The following is a 21,196-nucleotide window of genomic DNA, read 5'->3' as shown; positions in this document are numbered from 1 at the left end:
GGTCAGTAACGGGTCACAACGGAGACCGAAACTAGGGCTAGCGTTTTTGTTTTTTTTCTCTTTCAATGTCAACCGGACAGTCAGCAAAAAAACGATTTAACGGAATTGAATTTGCCATTCCACCAAATGCCTTTAGCTTCCTTGCTAAAGATCATTTTCCAGGACAAAATGAAACTGAAAACCTTTTCAGTAGTATTCCTCTTTCAGCAACGCAGTAGATTACTGGTTAGCCTGTACAGGTTCAGAGGTTCCGGGTTCAATTCCAGTTTCTGAGAGGTCAGCAGGGTGAATCACAATAGAGACTCTAAGCATCCCTGGCGTTTTCCTTGTTCTTCCCGAACCCTTCAGAAAGACGAGCAGCTGGAAGGCATTCTTCCAGAGAGAAACAAGGGACAAACTCTTGTTGGACAGCTTCTGCCGAATGAATTAGCATGATTGAAGCAAACAAGCGCGACCGGCGCCAGATGAAGACGCTGAGGCGGACCAGGTGGCGCCTTTGTCCCCCATAAAGCTAGCCAAGTGCGTGGCCCTATTATCCATTACTCATGTCCGCATTCAGAATCGGATTTAGTGGACAAGTAGTTCTTCTTGGTGGCTTTGTTCAGAGATTGAAAATACGAACGCGGCACTTCAAGACGCTACACCGTTCATTCATTCACTCATTCACACGTTGGTGGTGCTAAGCTACATACGTAGCCACAGGCTAAGGAGGACAACCAGGTCGCCCTCTTGTGTTTGTTTGGCGTTAGCTGCTAGCAGTGTTGGGCACGCTACTTTCAAAGAGTCATTGGTTCTGGTTACTCAACACTTCTAGAAAGTAACAGAGTGTGGAAGTGAATTACTGTATAGTAAGAGTAACTAGCTACCAGGGAGAGTGACCATTTCCATTACTTACAAAATTGTTGTTTTATGTCAACGAATTTGACATTTTCGGAGCAAATACGAAACACCGCAATTGCATCTTTTGACCGGATTGAAAGAGATGGGAAGAACTGCCTTTTTTGGCACAGCTCACTAAAAACGGCATTTTTGGGTCCAAAACTGCTTCTAAGGTTGTTTTTGTTGCTTTCATCCCTACAACCTGTCAGGACCAGAACAGAGACAGGACCCACTTGCGTTCCGTTTCTCTCAGTTTTATTGGAAAAAAGGAAAGTGTTGCACCCACGATCTGGTGATCGCTGGTGGCGGGAAGCAGGTCGCTCTGAGCGCAGAAAAGGGACTTCCATGGCGAGCGATGGCGGTGTCGGGAACGGAAAAACCGGGTCAATAGCAGAGGAGAGCAAAAAAACGTGCTCGGGATCGGAAACAGGTCGAAAGCCAGGAGAGGAGAGTAGACGTAGTCAGGATCAAAAAACGGGTCGAAGCCGGGGAAGAGAAGGGAGCAAAAACAGGTGGGGGTCAGGGTTGAAAAAGGCTTGCCTAGTGTTAACTGAGGTTCGCAGACGGACTGACCACAGGTGACAGAAAGGAGTGGGTTTGAATAGGGACAGGGAGACAATCAGAGTCTGAGGCAGTTGGCGACAAAGGAGCGGGCACAGGTGATTCACATCAGTACTCATGACACAACCTAATTGTTACGTAACAGAATGTTTTAAAAATGAATAAAGCTGAGTAAACGAATGCGATTGGGTCCCGTCTCCCTTTCTGGTCCGTGACAATAGCATAACCTATATGTTATGTTGATAATATCTGTGTAGTATTTGCCCTCCTGTAGGTTTTAGATGAGGGGATGGTGTCACAATAGTCTGTAGTTTGCAATAGTCTTTGAGCTGTGCAGCCCTTTCAGACTCTTTGTGATTAAGGGCCAAACAAATAAAGATGATTTGACTATTTTGAATGGTAACTCGAGATGTGACGTAAACAACTCGAAGGAAGGCGGAAAACAGCTTTAGGTGTGCGGGATACGCCAGCGTTGGTGTTCTGCAGCCAAAGTCAAGCTTTCAAACCGTCAGGAACGGTAATGCTGAGGAAGTGAGTTCCGCGAGCCCCTTATTGAAAAAGTCCATTTCTAACGGCGTTATTCTTAACACTGGCTACGGAGGCTGCTCGCTGGCAGGCGCTAGCTAGAGCCGCCGCAGGGCCTTATTGTCCTAAATCTTGGCATGAAATCAACGCTGGTCTCTTTGTCGCTGTTTGACAGAGTCTTTCGGGAGACCTGATGATTCGCAACATCCGATTGGAGCACGGCGGAAAGTACCGTTGCCTGGTCGACGACGAAGTGGAGAGATTGTCGGCTTCCGCGATCCTGCTCGTCAAAGGTCAGCCGAGGCTTTTTATTCCATTCTTTTCAACGTTCGAAAATAAAAGAAACCGGGATAAGTGCTCCGGATAACCATGGGGAACCGGTACCGCTGGTTCTTTGACACGAATTTTTCTATTTTGGGGCTAAATCGTGTCGGAAACGAATCGGACCAATCGTAAAGTAACTGCCGACGCACCCAAATGCTGTTGAAAAGACAGCCACTTATGTCCAAAAGAAATCTTTATTTTGTTGTAAAGTCGAATCTCAAGTCCGGTCTTTTCAGGTCCTCCGGGTCCACCCGACCGAGTGACGGTCGAAGAAATCACCGACAGCACGGCGCAACTGACCTGGACTCCGGGGACCGACAACGGCAGCCCCGTTAGCGCGTACGCCGTGCAAGCTCGGACCGCCTTCACCGTGGGCTGGCAGGGCGTCGACACCGGTAACCGTAGACCGATGACGTCTCCCCGACGCGGTCTCGGGTTTTCAACGCTTTTCATGTTTTTCAGTACCCGAAGTGATCAACGGCAACACGCTGACCGCCACGGTGGTGGGACTCAACGCCTGGGTGGAGTACGAGTTCAGGGTGGTGGCACGGAACCGCGTGGGTCTCGGGGAACCCAGTCCGGCCTCGGCCAAAACCAGGACGGAAGACGCCGGTAAGTCTGAAACCCTGAACCCATTATGGTTCCGCCTCTCTGAACCCCTTTATCTAATGTTATGCCTTCAAACTGTTCTATTGACTGATACCAAGACCACGTGTCAGATCTATCAATGTCAGGGATACTCCCTAATTTCTGTCCTCTGCGTATCATCTGTCCAATTCTCCAAAAACTTTCTAACTTGATTTTTAGAGGCTCCTCTGCCTATTTCTGTGTACTGTTCGTGAGTCTCCATATTCACCAACGCTGTCTGCCTCTTTGGATTTCTGTCCACCTTCAGCTCCCAAAAACGCAGGCAAGATCCTAATCGCCCTGGCCACAGTTAGCTCAATTTTCGGAAACGTCAGGTGTATTGGAACATGTCGGGTTCACCGAGACATTTTCATGCCAAGAGAAATGTCACAGACGCTTCATTCTTTTCCAGCTGGGAGAAAGTTGAGGAACAACTCCACATGGAAGTTTTCTCGCCAACTACTCATGCCACTCAGCCTCTCCAATTATTTTATTTCACTTGGGATGTCCTTAGTTACATTGGTGTCTCCTAGATAAGAGGGCCATGGTCCAAAAAATTGTGTTTTTTTGCTATTTTTTAATTTTCTTTGTTATTGTATTTGTTTGTCTTGCTGTCAATCACCCCTCTTGAGGGATATGACCAAAGGGGGTGAGGGTGAAGAGAGAGAGAAAGAGGGAGACAGAGAGACTGAGACAGACTAAGACTGAGAGAGGGACTGAGACAGACTGACACAGACTGAGACAGACTGAGACTGAGACTGAGAAAGGGACTGAGAGAGGGACTGAGAGAGGGACTGAGACAGACTGAGACAGACAGACAGACTGAGATTGAGAGACAGACTGAGACAGAGAGGGACTGAGACAGACTGACACAGACTGAGACAGACAGACAGAGTGAGACTGAGAGAGCAACTGAGACTGAGAGAGAAAGACTGAGACAGACAGAGACTGAGACAAACTGAGACTGAGCCTGAGAGAGAGAGACTGAGACTGAGACAGAGAGAGACACAGAGATAGATGTCTAGATAGATGTCTAGATAGATAGATAGATAGATAGATAGATAGATAGATAGATAGACAGAGAGAGAGACTGAGAGATAGATGTCTAGATAGATGTCTAGATAGATGTCTAGATAGATGTCTAGATAGATGTCTAGATAGATGTCTAGATAGATGTCTAGATAGATAGATAGATAGATAGATAGATAGATAGATAGATAGATAGATAGATAGATAGATAGATAGATAGATAGATAAGTGGGCAAAGGTGTCTTCTCTATGGCTAACACAAAAACACTTTACAAAACATTTATCATTACGTAGCACACGACGTGCTATATGAATGTCAATGACTGATGATTGTTCCCACAATCGTTCCTGGAATAAAACAAACAAGGTGAAAGAAGAGACAATCATTGCAGCTCATGAGAAGAGCGAAACCCTAAATGTATTCTTGTTCGGCCCGTCCGGACCCTTCCTTTTATTGAAAATAATTCCCATACAGAGCTTGAGGAGAGGTGTGTAGACAGGAACATTGCTGAAAGCCGAGTTGGGCTAGGACAATATTACAGTCCAACATTCCTCAGTGATTACCGGACGCGATTTTGGGGCGATGGGGTATCTGGAGCCGGGACAACTTTTCCTCTAACTTTAGGGTCTTCCTTTGTTGAATTTCAAATGAATCACACAAAGACTTTGTGGTATTCATCAGGTTTTTTTCTGAATATCAGTTTTAGATCGAAATAGACGACGTCTGCGTTGTAGATAAGTCAAATCGTACATTCTACGCTTCCTGAGTGAGGAAGACCTCCGTTCTAAACGGGACGGAAACAAACGGGGTATCGGTCAAGGGTCAAATCGGCTTTGAGGTCCACCGGGTGTCCCTCTGTCGCCTTTGAAGATGTGACGGTTCTCTTTTGGGCTTTTCAGTTCCCGACACAGCTCCCACTGACATCGCGGGCGGAGGTGGCACAAAGTCAGAATTGGTCATCACTTGGGAGGTAAGTCATATTTGATTCCAACTGGGGTTTTGCTTCAATCTGACGATTTTGTTGGAGGGAACAAAAACTCCTGGTTTCATCCTGTCCCATGGCCTCTTAAAACCGGATCTCATTCCCGATGGCCATAGAATCGACGCACTAACGTGGGTCCAAAAAGAGAAAGGTCATTTTCATTCCAGAACAAAATAGACAACGGGAGTTGTCACAACTGCACTCATACTATCTCCGATTGGCCGATTCCCCCAGCATTTTAAAACAATATTTGAGCGCATGACACTCTAAAAACACAAAAGTGGGACAGATCTAATATCCTCCTTTCCCGTCGTCTATTAAAACCATAACATCGTCATGACCTCGTTGGTCGGAATACACCAATTGACGAGAATGGAAAACTGCCTTGGGCCGTGTTCATTCCGGAACAAAAAAGACAATAATACGCACATGGAAGGAGCCACGAATGCGCCTCTTAGCTTCCTTTCTTACCATTTTATTGAAAAACGACTTCACAACTGGTCCCCTGGTCTACGCCTTAATAGGGAATTAGCCCTATCAGACATCCTGTGACGTCGGGGACGCCTGAAGAAGGCAAAAACTCAAAGCCTGTTTCATCATTAAAGAGCAAATATATAACGATATGAATACTGCGACACCAATGCAGGGACAGAAACACAAGAACCTTGGTAAGAGTATCTGGTGTATTGACGTCAGCGTGTCTGTGGGCATTCTCACATCAGCGTGGTTTTGTGTTTGTCCCCCGTTAGGAATTCAATACATTAAAATGCATCGTTTACCAAATTGTTGGAATGAGTTATCTGACTCCATTAACCAAACACAACCTACATTCATCCAACAATTATGCGCGCTCGTTTCTTGAGAGAAAAATGATCAGGAAAGCTGACATTTCACACGGGGGCAGATTTAATTTCTTAAATAAGAAACTAAGTGAATTCCATCGAATTAGCCGAAATATTGTCGCTCGAGGCTTCATCGAGCCTACTTTCGATTGTCCCTCTCGTTCTCTGATCTTCTGAAGTTCTTCCTTTGCCCACGCCTCTCTCCCACAGTGGCGTGTCAGCCACCACCATGGGGCAGGCCAAGAAAGTCCATGTGGGCTCCACCTCGTCGCCACGATGTCTGAAAAAACTCAAAACACCAAGCGTTTTACGTCATCAGGGCCCCGTTCTCCAAACATCGCCCGCCACCTGCGTCAGAACTCTTATCAACAGAACTAAACAAAACATTCGCATTAGGAACGGCATGACCGGTCCTTGAACTTAAGCCCTCTCTGTGAAAAATCTTCATTGCATTCAATAAATGTAACTTGTATAAAATTCTTTATAGTCAAAGGTATAAAATCCTTCACCCCCCAGCCCGTGTCGGAGGAACTGCAGAACGGCGACGGTTTCGGCTACGTGGTGGCGCTCAGGTCGGAGGGAGCGCCGAGGTGGACGCGAGCCATCATCTCCGAGCCCGGCGCCTCCCGCTACGTCTTCCGCAACGACAGCGTGCCGCCCTTCTCTCCTTTCCACGTGAAAGTGGGGGCCTTCAACGATCGGGGGCAGGGGCCCTTCAGTCCCGTGGCCACCGTCTACTCGGCGGAGGACGGTACGCTAAGCGCCGAGCTTCGGTAAAAGGAGAAGGCCGATCTGCTTACGGGACGACCTTGAAATCCGGCGGAGGAGACCGCTGGAAATAGGAACGTCTTTACATGGGTTATGACTGGCGTTGTGGGGACTTTACTAAAAAATTGTAGTTACAGTTACTTCGTTTAAATCCTCTTAACTCTCAATTCCAAGATGTACAGAAGTAGGTTCTTATTCCTTTTTTGAATCCAATACCTGCAGATGAGTGGAGTATGGGCGTCTTAGCTGGAAAACAGCTGAGACAATAGCATCAAGTCTTACCCATTCCCAGGTCAAATGTGATGACAATCTGAAAAACTAAATATTGTCTTTTACACATATGTCAAAGAAATTTCCAAAAGTAGCCATTTGGAGATGACCAGTTTACAGCTTTAAAAGCTTTGCAACAGTGCATTTTTACTTTACTTTTGTTTCAATTTTAAGACATTGTGAAAGAGTTGTAAATGATCGACTTATTTTTCTGCATCTCTAACAAGATTGTGCACACCTGTGCATGAAAAGCACTCGCAAAAACGGGTCCTGAGTTCCATGACACACGTTTATTTTCGCCTCTCATTTCAATACACATCCTGAACATGAATACATTTCTGTTGGCTAACCAATGCATCAATCCTTATTTGAATCAGGCACTCCGGGCTGAAGTTTTTTAAAGCCAAATTGGGTCATGTCTGTTTTCTCAATACAGGCATCCAGACGTTATCGCAGTATAATGACCGTGAAAAAATGGTTGCAATTGGTCGAAAGTGATGTCAATCAAAAGGTCAGGGGCTAATGGCCATATTGTAAATCATCTGAGGAGTCTGTTTTTTTTTAATGGGAATAATGGGGCGAAACAAACCGATTCCGACAAGGATCTTCCAACAATACAGGAATGCTTTTAGACGTTTTTTTTATATCCGTCCCAATAACATGCCCACCCTTTCGATGTATTTGCTGGCAGATTGAGAGACGTATGTGACGATGTGGAATATGTAGTAGTGTTGTGAAAAATTTGACTGATAACGTCCTACAGTATGCGTTAGCAAGAAAAGCGATGGTGAAGACGCTAATGGCTATAAAAAAAGGAAAGCTTTCATTGAATGTTCAGTGCAGCTGATCAGGGCAATTGGCCTCTGTGCTGGTCTTGCCAGCTGCTGATCCACACCTTCTGGTTTTCTGCGCAGTGCCCAGCGTGGCCCCCAAGGGACTGGTCCCTCGCATCGTGTCCGCCACGCAAATCGAAGTGGTCTGGGAAGCCGTCCGAGACATCCCCGAAAGAGTGCTGGGATACGAGGTACGTGGGAAGCTTGACGGAGCTCTTTTTGTCCCAGCACGTTCATCCTTTCAATCGTCCCAGAACGGAGCTCTGCTGAATCTTCATGGAGAACTCACAGCGGGTGGCCAAAGAGGCTTCACAAGAACAGCTTTCCACAGCAGAACCGTTGTAAAGCGTGGCGCAGCGAGCATCACGGAGCTTTGATACTTTCGGAGCGGACCGTATCTGGGCCTCGCCCCAAAATATACACAAAAGAGCAGAGAATTGACAGAGAGGGAGACGTCGTTTATTAACCGTCGTCAGCGTTCCAACGGTGTTCTCTTCGTCCAAGAGACAATCCGCTTTTTTATACCCTCCGGAGCAGAAACATCACGGCAGAAATATCATGCGTTCTTTTTCTCTTACCGGCAGCATTCCCAGAATTGACAGCATTTTTCTCAGAATTGACCTATCTCAGCCAATACTGTTTTGCAATCGTCGACGTGTTCCTCATCAAGCCACAGTTTTTTTCCCTACTCAATTCAATTGGCTGACTTAACTATTCCACGACAATACATTACGGGAATACGATCCGAACGAATTCCCTAGGACAGACCTGGGCACTCCGGTCCTGGAGGGGCGTATGTTCTGCATGATTTTTGAGGTTTCTCTGATCCAATACAGGTGATTCCAATCACCAGTATCGTTAACGAGCACTTGCTAGCTTGCTAACGAGGTTATAATTTGTATCACCTGAGTTAAAGAAGAGCAAACTTCAAACTCTGGCAGGACGTATGGCCCTCCAGGACCGGAGTGCCCAGGTCTGCCGTAGGAGGACTTTGGGTCTCAATTTAGCTTAATTATTAACTGTAATTATTATCATGACCTGGCTTTCATGAATAGCATCTGATTTCCGATCTCAAAATAAAATGTGGATATACTATGGACTGAATTTTAGCACCTCAGGATCCAAAGATTTTTCTGGTCTGAAAATGAACTGCTTTTGTTCGGATTCTTTTAGTCGTAATTAGAATTTGTAAATTAGCAAAAGTGAAGCAGTTATGTACTAAATGCAAACAAGGTGTTTCCTATCTTTTCACAAACAAAGCAAATTTCAAGGAAAGTCTTGCCTCAAATGTGTGTTTGACAGTAGAATAGGAGAGGGTAAACTGCATGAGATTGAACTTTGAAGTAGCCTAAAGTCCAAAAGCATGACTATTTCACTCCATATATGGTGGCATTTGTTGCAACCCGGACTAATTCAGGAGAAAACTGCGCTGAGCTGCTGGAAAAAGGGACCCGCGTATAATTCTAGTCGAATCGTTTTTCCAGACCGGACCAATCGAGTCAAGTCAGTTGAAAACGAACGGGCAGTCATATTTTCAACGTGCCTTCGAGCAGGTGCTGTACTGGGAGGACGACACCAAGCCGGACACGGTGGGCAAAGCGCGGCCTTCGGGAAACGAGACCCTGTTAAACATCACGGGGTTGAGCGCTTACACCACCTACTACCTGGCCGTGTCCGCCTGCAACACCGCCGGCGCCGGTCCGCAGTCCCTGCCCATCAACGTCACCACCAAGAAGCCGCGTAAGTCCAGACGTCGGTGGAGAAACTTAAAAACAGATCTTTAGCTACAAAACCCAGGTAGAAGTAACAAATGGACTGAAATGAGCTAAGTGAATAAACAAGAAAGAAACCTGAGGTGACAAAAACCTGGCAACCTCCGCCGTTGGTACAGACAATATTAAGAGCTGGAATAGTGAGGAACTGGTGTGGGGACTGATGAAGTGGAGCTGGAAAGCGTCCAGCCGCTCCCTTCAGGTTGGGGCCTCCTCGGCTGGGAAATGATGTGCCAGATCCTAAAATTTCATCTGCCTCAAGGGCCAAATGCCAGATGGCTCAGAAAACAGACAAAAAAAACCTTCCGCTGCCCAGAACCAGACAAAATTAGCCACCAAAGCAGCATTTGAAACTGGGGACAGAACCGGGGTTCATAAAATACGCAAACAAATTCATATGAAATAATCCGATGCTCCAAAAGTTAGTGAGGGATAACTATATACCGCCTTCCCGTTTTGATCCCGCAGCACCCGAAGGGGCCCCCGGCAACGTCCAATGGTCCATGAGGGGCTCCACCATCTCCTTGCGTTGGGATCCCGTCATCGCCACGGACAACCAGTCCAAAGTCACCGGTTACATGGTAGATCTCGGAACTTCCGAGCCGTCGGTGACTTTTTCGACAAACGAAAGATCTTTTCGTCGTGATGAACGTTTTCCCGCGTCAGGTGCTGCTGCGGAGACAGCGGGACGACGACCTCAGCTATTTCCTCACCAATAAAACTTGGGCGGAACTGAGCCTGGCCTCCAACGACAACTATGGCATTCGGATCAAGGCCACCAGCGAGGGCGGGGAAGGGGCCGGCAGTCGGGCCATACACATCCACAAATCAAGTGAGTCGAGTCAAGTCAAGTCATGTTTATTTTCATAACCCTTAATCACAAGGAGTCTCAAAGGGCTGCACAGACCACAGACTATTATGACACCATCCCCTGATCTAAAACCTACACAAGGTCAAGGAAAAACTCAAAACCCTCAAGTCAAGTCATGTTTATTTGTATATCACAAAGAATCTCAAAGGGCTGCACAGAGCACAGATGATTGCAAACCACAGACTATTATCGCACCATCCCCTCATCTAAAACCTACAGGAGAGCAACATGAGATAAATGAAGACACCTTGAAAAGGGACTGCACATGAGGTCATCCCCCTTCCAGGATGACCAGGTTGGAACGGATGTAGATTTAACAAACAATACTCAGATATTGTCAAGATGAAATCTAGGTCATTCATAAACTAGAGAATAGAAGTGTGTTTTGTGCCTGGATTTAAACAGTTCTACTGAGGTTGCAGATCCAATCTCAGCGGGGAGTAATGTTCCCTGTCATTTTCCTTACGGGTCTGGGCGTTCACACAAAGTCAGTGAGCAACGCTTGAAACAACAGTGAGCAACCATAATCCCAAGTGTGGCAAGATAATCAATTATCAAACATGTCCAAAACTTGACATCAAGTTACATTTAGCCGAGTTTCCGGCAATGCACAATTATTTTTCAATGAATTGACTCATGTACAATTGCAAAGGTTGTAGGGCCTACAAACGTCATTTAGTTTTTCAATTCTTCAACAAGATTTCCATTTCTTTTTTTACCTGGTATCTTTTGTCGCATCATACTAACATTTTTGGGGGCTTATTGAGTCGCTTGCACGATACACAACTGTATTTAATCCCATTTTTAGTGGAAGTACAGTGTTGGCAACAAGATTCACTTGATATCATTGGAAATGATTTGAATGCAACACAAACTTTTTCCTCTTTTTCCCTGTCTTTTTTCTCCTTTTTTTTAAATTCCTTTTTAAAAAAATCTCATTGTTTTTATTTTTTCCTAGCTGTTACTTTTTTCTTTTTGTTCTCTATTTACTTTTTTTTCTTTGTTTCTTTTTTTTCTTTTTTTCTGAATTTTTCCTTTTTTTTCTCTCCCTCATGTTTCTTTTTTTTGTCAGCTTTTCATTACTTTTTCATTTTGGTATTTTTTCTTTTTTGTTCTATTCCCCCCTTCCTTTAAGTCATTTTGTGCATCGTTTTACATAATATTTGGTCCTGTTGGGATGAAAGAAGCAAAAACAACCCGAAGAGCCGTTTAGGACGCGAAAGAGCCGGTTCCTTTTAGTGAGCCGAGCCGAAGAAGCCGGTTCTCGAAAAACTCTACGGACTTGACTCCACTTTGTTCTACTTCGACCTTGACTTCAAAATACCGCATTTAGAAACTAGCATCAGGGGAACCCGTGTATTTTGACCTTCATGCACTGCAACTTTGACTTGATTTGCATCTTAATTAGCAATTTCGAGCCCCGATTTTTGTGAGCTGGCTCGATTTTCTTGTGCGCGGAAAAGCTCTAGCGTCAAGAAACACGACAAGGAAGTGGACGAGGATCTTCAGAACTGAAACGCTACCAGTATCTAAACAGACACGGTGGCATTTGTATGCACGTCGAGTCGGACCACAGGATGTTGCAAACAAAAGCAAGCGTCCCGGAGCAAGCCACACTCCCCTAATTGGCTCCCGACGGGACGCTAGGCTAAGCGCTTTGCATAACACCCCCGATGGCTGAACAGGATGCTAGGCTAAGCCTTCCGTGATCACCGCCATGCGATATAGAAAGCGCCATTTTTTGGACGGATATCTCACCTCAACGCCGACAGCCGGTTCCTGTCCCCGTCTCGTCAATCTTTCGTGCGATGTCCTGTCAGAAAATCAAGTTGACTCAATACAAAAATATCAAGCTAAAGGATGAGCTTCGTTTGGGCAACCCTTGACTCCAGATTTATTTTCAGCGCCTCGGATGATTGATGTCATGCGACGGCTCAAAGTCAGATCCCGATCTGTCAGCACTTTACGGTTCCTGACAGGGACTCCGGCTTTGAACATGCTCCTTTTCAAATATGCCACTTTCTATTTTTTGCAACGTCTGTTTTTTTCTCACCAACCGATTCATTTTCTGACAGGTATGGGAGCGCGGGGCTCGACGGCGTCCCGTCCCGATCCCTTCCACCTTTCGGCAACGCTGACGAGCGCGCTGCTTTTCTTCATCTGGTGACGTCGGATCCAGACCTCCGGGGATCCCGAGAGGTCCTTCTGTGGGAACGGTGGCCGTCGGACCCCGGATCCCTTTCGAGGGTTAACGGTCGCACCGATGCGCTAGCGTGGCTATCCGAAAACGAAGACGGACGAATCGAAGCGGTCGATGCCTTCCGACATTTGATCGAGGGTCGAAGTTGTCGGATGCGTCCGGAAGATAAAGGACTGCCTTAAAACGAGTTTTAAAGCTGCACTCTACACCAAATGTTGAATGAAACGGCTCGGTTGGGAAATCTAGACCAGTTTTACAGGATGTTGTTCTCAGACGCCGAGCTAAGAGTGCTAGTTTGCTAACCCAAAAATGCCCCGCCCTGGTGTGTTTGGTCTGCTTTACAATTTGTGAAATTCGACTTGTGGTCTGAAGCCAAACATAGGGGAACAGTCTTAGGGTTTAGTGGTTTGGGTCAAGGTCAGGGGTAAGGAGTCAGGAACTGGCTTTCGCTCGTCGAGTACCTATCTGGTAAAACTGGTCTACTGTTTTGAAATAGGACGACCCTTCCGTAGCCGTCCGTGAATCGTCTTTGCTGACTTTAGGCCGACTCGTTTCACCCAAAGAGAAAAAAGAAACAGCATTTAGTGGAGCACAAATTCAAACGCTTAAAAACAATCGGTACCGCTCGTTGTTCAGAGACGCAACGTGTCGCTCCCTTTCCATACAGTTTGACTAGATGACATCGGATGCAAAACGATACTCACACAGCGGGGACCAATTGGGCACCACGGCAACCGTGACAATTTCGCATGAATGATGTCACGTAATCCGATCTTTATAATTAGGCATACGTCGCATCTCGTCATCACACAAGAGCAAAAAAATGGCATATCATCTAAAACACAGGTGTCAAACAGGCGGCCCGGGGGCCAGATCAGGCCCGCAAAGGGTTTTAATCCGGCCTGTGAGACAACACTGAGAGAAGCACAAGAGAAAAAATGAGCTGCAGTTTTACACATGTCCACCTGATGCCACCCAAGCCAGGCACCACTCGCAAAGCATTTGTAGTAGTATTTATCTCTCTCTCTCTTCCTTTCTTTCTTTTTCTCACTCCCCCTCTCTGTTTCTACTTGATCTCTTTCTTTTTTTCTCTTATTCTCACCCTCTTCATCGCCTTCTCTTACTCTCTTTCATTCTCTTTTTTTACTCTTTTTCTCCCGCTCTCATTCTTTATTTCTTTCTCTCAAACCTACTAATCTGGCCCCTGTGAGATTTTCTTCTTTTAGCACGTGGCCCCCAGCTAAAATGAGTTCGACACCCCTGATCTAAAAAGAGAAAACGAAAAACTGAAATCGGCGTCATCGCGCGGAGCATAATAGATCAGTTTCATTGAACGGATATCGTTTCTTTTTCTTTTCATGTCATTGCCTCTTTTCATCTTTTTGCCTGGACAACCCCCGTCATTTTTAAACGTTTCTTGAATGTGGCGTTTGCCAAAAGTTTGTCGGGGAGGTCGGCCCCTGAGCTTGTTCGGAGCGCGGCGCTGGTCTTCTGGCTTTAAGGGAAGACCTCAGTTCTTCCGGTCTCCGAGGAGACGTTTTTTCGACGAACCCGACATCCCCGACTCCAGCAAAATTCCGGCGCAACCGACGATACCGATAACAGTGCCTTCCCCGCGTTTCGACGTCGGCAAGATCAAAAAGTTGTAGAAATTGAGGACGGGGAGCCCAAAAGAAGAAGGAGAAGGCGGAAAGACCAACCCCGGCGAAGGACGTCAGCCCGCCTTTGCAGAAAATGTGCTCCGAGCGTCACCGACACCGCGGTTGCCATGGTGACGAGTCTTGCACGGACCGCCTCTGCAAAAGTCCAGCACAAGCGCGTCCGATGGACTTTTCTGTTTTTTGATCGGAGCACGTCCACGACCTCGTTCGCGTTCTTGTTCCTTACGATTATCCATCACCGTTCTACTTGCTGGCTGCAGAGTGGTTGTTGTCGCAAGCCAGAAACGGAGACGGGACCCAATAGCGTTCGTTTGACTCGGTTATTATTGAGAAAGAGAGCAGCGCTTGCGTCCACCATCCCATGATCGGCGGACACGGGTAGCTGACGGCAGGAACGCAGGAGTGGCACTTCCGTGTCGAGCACGGGTACTCGTAGGCAGCGGGAAAACAGGTCGATGGCCGGGACGGGGGAGCAAAGCAGAAACGGGTCCAGGAAAAGGTCGGTAACAGGTATCAGGCAGGAAAAAACAGGGCAGGATAATGGCGGAGAGTACAAAGCTTGCCTAGCTGAGAGCATAGGCTCGCAGACGGTCTGACGGCTTCCTCTTGGAAGACGGGGGTTTAAAAAGTGGCAGGGAGCCAATCAGCGACCAGGGCTGTTGGCGCCAACGGGGCAGACTGTGGTGCCCCGAATCATGACAGTTGTTGCTAAAAGCAGGTAGACCCAGATGAAAGGAAGCGGGAACACAAACAAAAACAACAAAGTGGACGTATAGCACATCTAAGAAAAAGCTCCGGAGCATCTGGTGTTATTTTCAATTATAATTTTAAAAATTTTTTTTTTTTGCAAAATGATTTTGTATAAAAAAAAAAAACTTAACTTTCTACATTGTGTGATTTTTTTTTTTTATCCAAATGTTTTTACAACGGTCCGTATACAGTCGATCAAAAATAACCCAATTCGGGGTCAAAAATCTACCGACAAAATGTTGCTGTGAAGAAACATAAAAACAAATTGTGTCTGGTTTTTTCGGTACAAAATAATTCTGCAAAAAGAGATTTCTTTTTTTGATTGAGAATAGTCTTCTCAATGAGCCGTTTGTTTACAAAAACCCAAAACAATTGAGTTATATTATAAAAAACCACACAGATATGGGTCAATTCGACCCATTTTTCTGGGTTTACACCAAGATTTTGGCAGAATTCTTTCGTATCGCAATGTGTACGTCACGGTTGCCGTGACGCCCAATTGGCCCGGCGCGTGTGGCGCCAGCTGCGGCTCATTGACAAATTGGCTCTCTGTCTATTTAAGCTCAGTGCTCTCATTTTTCCTTGGTCAGTTCGTACTCTCATGAACCAGAACAGGATCAGGACCCAAACGCGTGACCTTATTCACATAAGCTTTTTATTTTAGGAGAAATGGGGAGTCATGCACATTAGGCAGCAGTCTGGCGTGAAATGATAGGCAGCCAGAGTCCTGTCCGGTATCGAACCCATCTGTCCGATATCAACTCTGGCAATTGGTATCGATCTCGTCGGCCTCTGGCTTCCTATCACTTCATGCCAGTAATGCTGCCTAAGGTGCATGACTCCCCATTTCTCCTAAAATTAAAGGCTTATGTGAGTAACGTCACGCGTTTGGGTCCTGATCCCGTTCTGGTTCATGACAATGATCCGTATACACTTTGAAACCAGTTTTGGTCAAAAATGGAATAGCCCAATCCTTGACTTGTGTAGTTTTGCAAAAAAAATGTTCATTTTTATTAAGCCGTTTGATGACATTAACAAAATTACATTTTTTTTGTTATTTCAACGCCGACTTTGTTGGTTTGGGGAAGTTTTTCAAAGTAAAACGCGGTGATCATGTGTTAATACGATTCCTTATATTCTGCCAGTTTGGAGGCATAACAAGAAATGTGGATTCCCGTTACATCATCCCGTTGACCGTCTGTAAAACATCGAAGTGTACATTTTCATTTGTTTTGGTCCTGTCATCGGAAAATGAGTTCAAATATCGGAACCGTTTTTTTTGGAAAAGGATGATATCGTCCTCTACGGAAGGCGAGACGACTTTTCTATCCGTTTTCTGATACCGCTTCATAACGGGTAGTACTGCTGTATTACGGGACGATCTCTGTGAGATGCTGCTGCGTACTTGTTGTATTTTCACATTGAAAAGCGAGCCTCCCCTCTACTCTTAATTGCGCATGCTAATCATGGTGGATTTGTCTTGGATTTTTCTAAAACGAATAAAATTTCCCTTTTGATTCTAGAGCTGGCCACGAGGGGGATTACTGTATTGTGTCCATCCAAACCCATTGGATGCCTTGCTTTAGTTTATGACGATGAAAACACAGCACGGCGATATTTAGCACTCGTCGTCGAAACGTTTTTGGAAACGACGATGCCAACTGTAACCGTACGAAAAAGAAATATCGATATTTCTATTACAACAGTTTCGGTACAAAAGTCGAGAGCCCAAAAAATATAAATATAATATATTAATATTCTGAAAATAAAGTTTGAAAGAGCAAATAGTGTAAAAAAATCAAACCTAAACACTGTGTCGTATCAACGACCTTTACTAAGCATCTGCTTGAGAGCAAAAATCAAGAAGGTAAGACCCCAAAAAGCAGCAATGTAAAGGAAAATACGAATAATGTCGGAGACAACACCTAAAATACCTTCCAAGCTGTAATGTACGGCCCCCTAGCGTTATGATCGTGCTAGTTCAATCTAAAGACAGTATCAATAGTATGGATCCCATCCGTGTTCTTGTTTAGTATCAATTATCTGGATTTTTGAGAACAAAAGAGAGAGAAATCCATCTCCTGTTTATAGGTTAGTGTCTTCTCTCGGTTTTGGTGACACCTAGTGGACATATTTCAAAGTGCAGTTCCTTTTTGACATTCTCGCTGCTTCGCGGATGAGCATCGCGCATTGTGTTCTGATTGTCCCTCAGAGGGAAGCTATTGATAACACAAAATATTAAAGGTACAGTACTTAGAAGCGTATTGTTTAACAGAGACTCAAAAAAGACGTGAGTGAATTTTGAACATGCAAGGAGAACAGGAGAGGACTGTACAAAGCCCTCAAGATGAATGATATGCAACTTGATAGCTAATTGTTATGTTTGGTTTCACAGAGACTCAAAATGGGGAGCGAGACATCAACCCATTTTGAAAAAGGAGGGAGAACAGGAGAAGACTGTACAAAGCCCTCAAGATGTACGATATTCAGCCTGTCCCCCACAAAAAAGAAAACTGAAAAAAGAGCTTAAAAAAAATGAAACTGTTGCAACAAAAAGCCTAAAAAAGCTCCAGAAAATAGCTGAAAAGGTTATGGAAAACAAGAAATCAAAATGAAAGCTAACCAGAAAATTCTACATGGAAAAGCCCCCAAAAAATGCGAAAAAAAAAAAAGCTTAAACCAAACTCAACAGGAACTGAAATGCGAAAAATGCTCCAAAAAGGTACATGAAGGCTATAAGGTGGGAGGGGACGCTCAAAATGGCACCTAGAAGCAAGCGCCCCCCCACCCTTGGCTTTAATGACTTCCTTCTTTTGAATAATAGTCGTCACGACAACTTAGCCGAGGTAGCGATCTATGTGTTTCTGAATTACGGCAAACTTTCTTTCCACGGGTATCATGATTTTGCTTCTCCCTTTAGCATCAAGTTAGATTGTGTATCGTCTGCACCATTTTCACCAAATATTTTCAAAGATGACATCTGAAAAGGTAACCGGAAGAAGTCGAAGCCGGGTGAGGAAGGCTCCAGCATGGCCTTTTCCATTATCCCTGGGGATAGCGTGCCCGGCGTAAGCTGAGCTCATTAGGAAGAAAGACGAGCGTCTAATTCATCGTCCGCTTTCGTTAACGAGCAACTCCCCGGGACGGACGATCGCCGACCGTCGCCTTGGAAACGCCGGACAAGGGATTCCAAATAGTTCTCAACGTCCGACAATAAAAACGGGAAAGGAACATTTGACGAAATTGCCAAAACTGACGGTCGAAAATGACTTCAAGAAAAAGTATTAAAACAAAAAAGCTAAAAAATAAAACCTGAACAAAAAAAATCTGTCCCAAAACACCAAAAGAAAATAATGTGAGAAGCTATGGCAACAAATTCAACCGGCCACACACTAGAAGTCAGTGCTTCACTAAAATACACACGTTACCAGGAAGTGTTTTTACTTTTTTTTTTAAAAATCAATAACGTGATGATTGATTACATTCCTGCTGTGTTTGAACCTGAGAAATAGAGCTTTTTCCTCCTTCTAATCAACATCCAGGTCGCGAGACTAGAGGAGTAAAACAAGGGCTGGAGCCAAGCATTTATGTGTAGCTTTTTATGACAAGGAAACCAAAAACACAATGCATTCTGGGATCGTGAATACAGCGGCGTGACCATTTTTTTTTTTAAATTTGATAAAAACGGAAAACCCCTTTTAGGTCAAGCAGGAGCTTGTGGAGATCTGATTTCAAAGGTAACAAAATCGATCAATGGAAACTGTTGACGATCTAAAACCTTCATGAAAAAAAGGAAAGCAAAATAATCGGAAAATGTGAGCTTAAAAAAAACAAAGGGGAAAAAAATACTGAAAATGGCACCAAAAAAACAAAACTGAAAACGCTATGGCAAAAATCTGACAAAAGTTTTGAAAGAATTGATGAGAAAAAGATGAAAAGCTTCAAAAAGAAAAGCTTAACAAAAAGCTTGAGATAAAGTGAAAAAAACATGCTTAAAATAACTACAAAAAAAGCTACAGAAAACCTTTCAAAAAATGAAAAAAACGCTCAAAGAATGGCCTCCTGAAGGCTGAAAATGTTACAACAAAATTCGGGAAAAAAACACACCTAAAAATAGCTCAAAATTAGAAAAGGTTTTTCTAAAACTAAAAAGTGAAAAGAAAAATGCAACAAAATATGAAAAGGTTACAAAAAGCTGAAAGTGCTACTACAAAGGGTAGAAGAAAAAAAGACAAAATAGCTAAGTTGAAACAAAAAAGTGAAAATCATGTGAAGAAAATGGTAGCCAGGAGCTACAAATGCTAAAATCTAAACTAAAGATAATAAAATCCCAGTGGGTAGTGACGGTCATTTCCCAGAGGAGGAAACGAAAAAGGACGATGCCGCTAGAAATGTGCTCACGATGTCTTAGTTGACCGATGGACAGCTAGCTAGGAAACAGCAGGGGGCGATGGACACGGAAAACCAGTCCGAAGTGACGATTGAAGCGTTTCTTTTGGTTGTCCTGAAAATTGATGCGCCGGCGGGTCGAACCAACACATCGATGCGGAGAAAAACGAAACAAAAATTACGACTGGAAAAAGGAACCAAAAAAAACAAGCTCAACTCAACTCATACACACTGTCCCTTTAATGTAAGTGTCACCCACACAAGGGGTGAAGCACATTGTAGAGCGATTTTGGGAGGTCTTCAGTCACTTGAAAAGCCCGATAGAAATGCAGACCGTTTATCATTTGGCGAAAAGCGGATTTGGCCCCGCTTCAGTCGGACCCCAAGTCGAGTTCGAGACCCCTGACGGAAACAACGCGTAATACTCCAACTTTGAGGTCTTATAGTGAAAAGTAAGGAAAGGACAACCTTTGTTGGACAATATTCAAAAAAGAAACGGGTCACCCTGGGTTATTATTTTTTTCTTTCCCAGTCAAAGGCCCGTGACTCACTCAAAACGGTCCGCGACCCACCCGTGGCGTAAATCAGAAGCCAAGAAACAGGCGATACCCCCGAAACGGAGACGAACGACCTTGGCCGGAAATGAAAGAAGACTCGGTGGACTCGGCTCAAGCGGGTTGGAAGGGGATTTGATTTTTTGGGTCAAAAGGCAGCCGGTCTCCAAGCTCCGGTTCGGTTTGCTAAGCCTGACCTATGAAACGAAGGTCTTCAAAGAGAACCTTCGGTCCCGAGAGGAAAAGGGTTTCTTCGGCGTGAGCATCGAGGGCAAAGGAAGCCTTGAGGCCTTTCCAGACTTTTGCCATTTCAAAGAGAAGCCTGCTCAAAGGGGGCGGAGCCTGCTAAATGTCATCCTCCCGCAGGCTAGCAAACGTGGCCGTATGCTAAGTATAGCGGTGGTCGGACAATCTACATCGAATTTATTGGGGAAAAGGGGTTGTTTTTTTTTTTCACGCCCACCAACGCATTAACGGCAGCTCGGAACTTTGTTGGCACGGGGGCCGGACGCTCCCCACCTCCCCGGGGTCCGCACAACCCCGGGGCCTCTGCTTTCATATGCGTCGATGAAGCCGGCAAAAATGGCGTCCGTGCTATTCCCATCGAGCCTGACGCACTTAAATAGACAGCGTGTCATATCGAGTGCCCCCTAGTGGTACCGGGCCAAAATACATCAGTTATCATATTAATATTCATGTTGGTAAATATTCATAGGCAGAGAAATGCGTATTTCTTTCACATGGTGGAATCCCTACCGAGTCGTCACAGCCATGTTTGTCTGACATCTCGCTGCTACGTTGTGCTCCCAGCACTGCTTTTCCTTCACATTGGAGACTACCGTGCCATCTCGTGGTCAGCTATTACAAATATTTTTGATGGGTCCCGTTTTTCTTTTGGATTTTCTTCTGTTCTTATGTTTGCTTTTTCTTCTTTTGTCCCTTTTTTCTTTGTTTTCTTCTCTTTTTTTCCCTTCCTTTGCGAAAGGCTAGGCAAAAAAACGAGAATAAAAACAGTGCTTTTTGGTCCCTTTGAGTTTTTGTCATTTGTAGTTTTCCTTGTGCTCTGTAGCGCTCCTTTTAAGCGGTCAAATCATACACACTGCCTCTTTAATACTTGAATATTTTCGCAGTCTGACCCAGCTTGTTCCGTTTCCACAAATGAGCATTTTTCGTTAGATGTTTCCTCGCCTCGGGTCGGACGACCTTCATGTGCGAGCCAGCGCAGGAATAAAAAGGAGGACGTCAAGGGCACAATGCCATATAGGCTAATATGCAAATAGGAAAAGCGTGCTGCTTCGTTTGGAAGGAGAAAAACAGCAAGGTGATAACAGTAGAGTCGCCCTCCAAAGACAAAGGTG

At 45.0% G+C, this 21,196-nt stretch overlaps 1 protein-coding gene across 1 annotated transcript in view; it reads left to right on the top strand.

The window, feature by feature from the left end:
• cntn3b (contactin 3b) overlaps positions 1-12,633 on the top strand; it is a 40,376-nt gene extending 27,743 nt beyond the window's left edge. The window contains exons 14-23 of the mRNA XM_088339102.1: positions 2,141-2,258; positions 2,526-2,684; positions 2,752-2,901; positions 4,846-4,916; positions 6,287-6,521; positions 7,723-7,832; positions 9,195-9,381; positions 9,882-9,994; positions 10,080-10,245; positions 12,360-12,633. Of these exons, the coding sequence (XP_088195228.1) occupies positions 2,141-2,258; positions 2,526-2,684; positions 2,752-2,901; positions 4,846-4,916; positions 6,287-6,521; positions 7,723-7,832; positions 9,195-9,381; positions 9,882-9,994; positions 10,080-10,245; positions 12,360-12,451 (1,401 nt within the window). The 3' untranslated portion in view covers positions 12,452-12,633. The remainder of the gene's footprint in view (positions 1-2,140; positions 2,259-2,525; positions 2,685-2,751; positions 2,902-4,845; positions 4,917-6,286; positions 6,522-7,722; positions 7,833-9,194; positions 9,382-9,881; positions 9,995-10,079; positions 10,246-12,359) is intronic.
• Positions 12,634-21,196: the final 8,563 nt, after the last annotated feature.

Source organism: Urocampus carinirostris, chromosome 6, assembly GCF_059441175.1.
Source record: "Urocampus carinirostris isolate Australia breed hairy pipefish chromosome 6, RoL_Ucar_1.0, whole genome shotgun sequence".
Lineage (NCBI taxonomy): Eukaryota > Metazoa > Chordata > Actinopteri > Syngnathiformes > Syngnathidae > Urocampus > Urocampus carinirostris.
The sequence above is the reverse complement of the archived record's forward strand: the minus strand, read 5'-3'. Positions and strand labels throughout refer to the sequence as shown.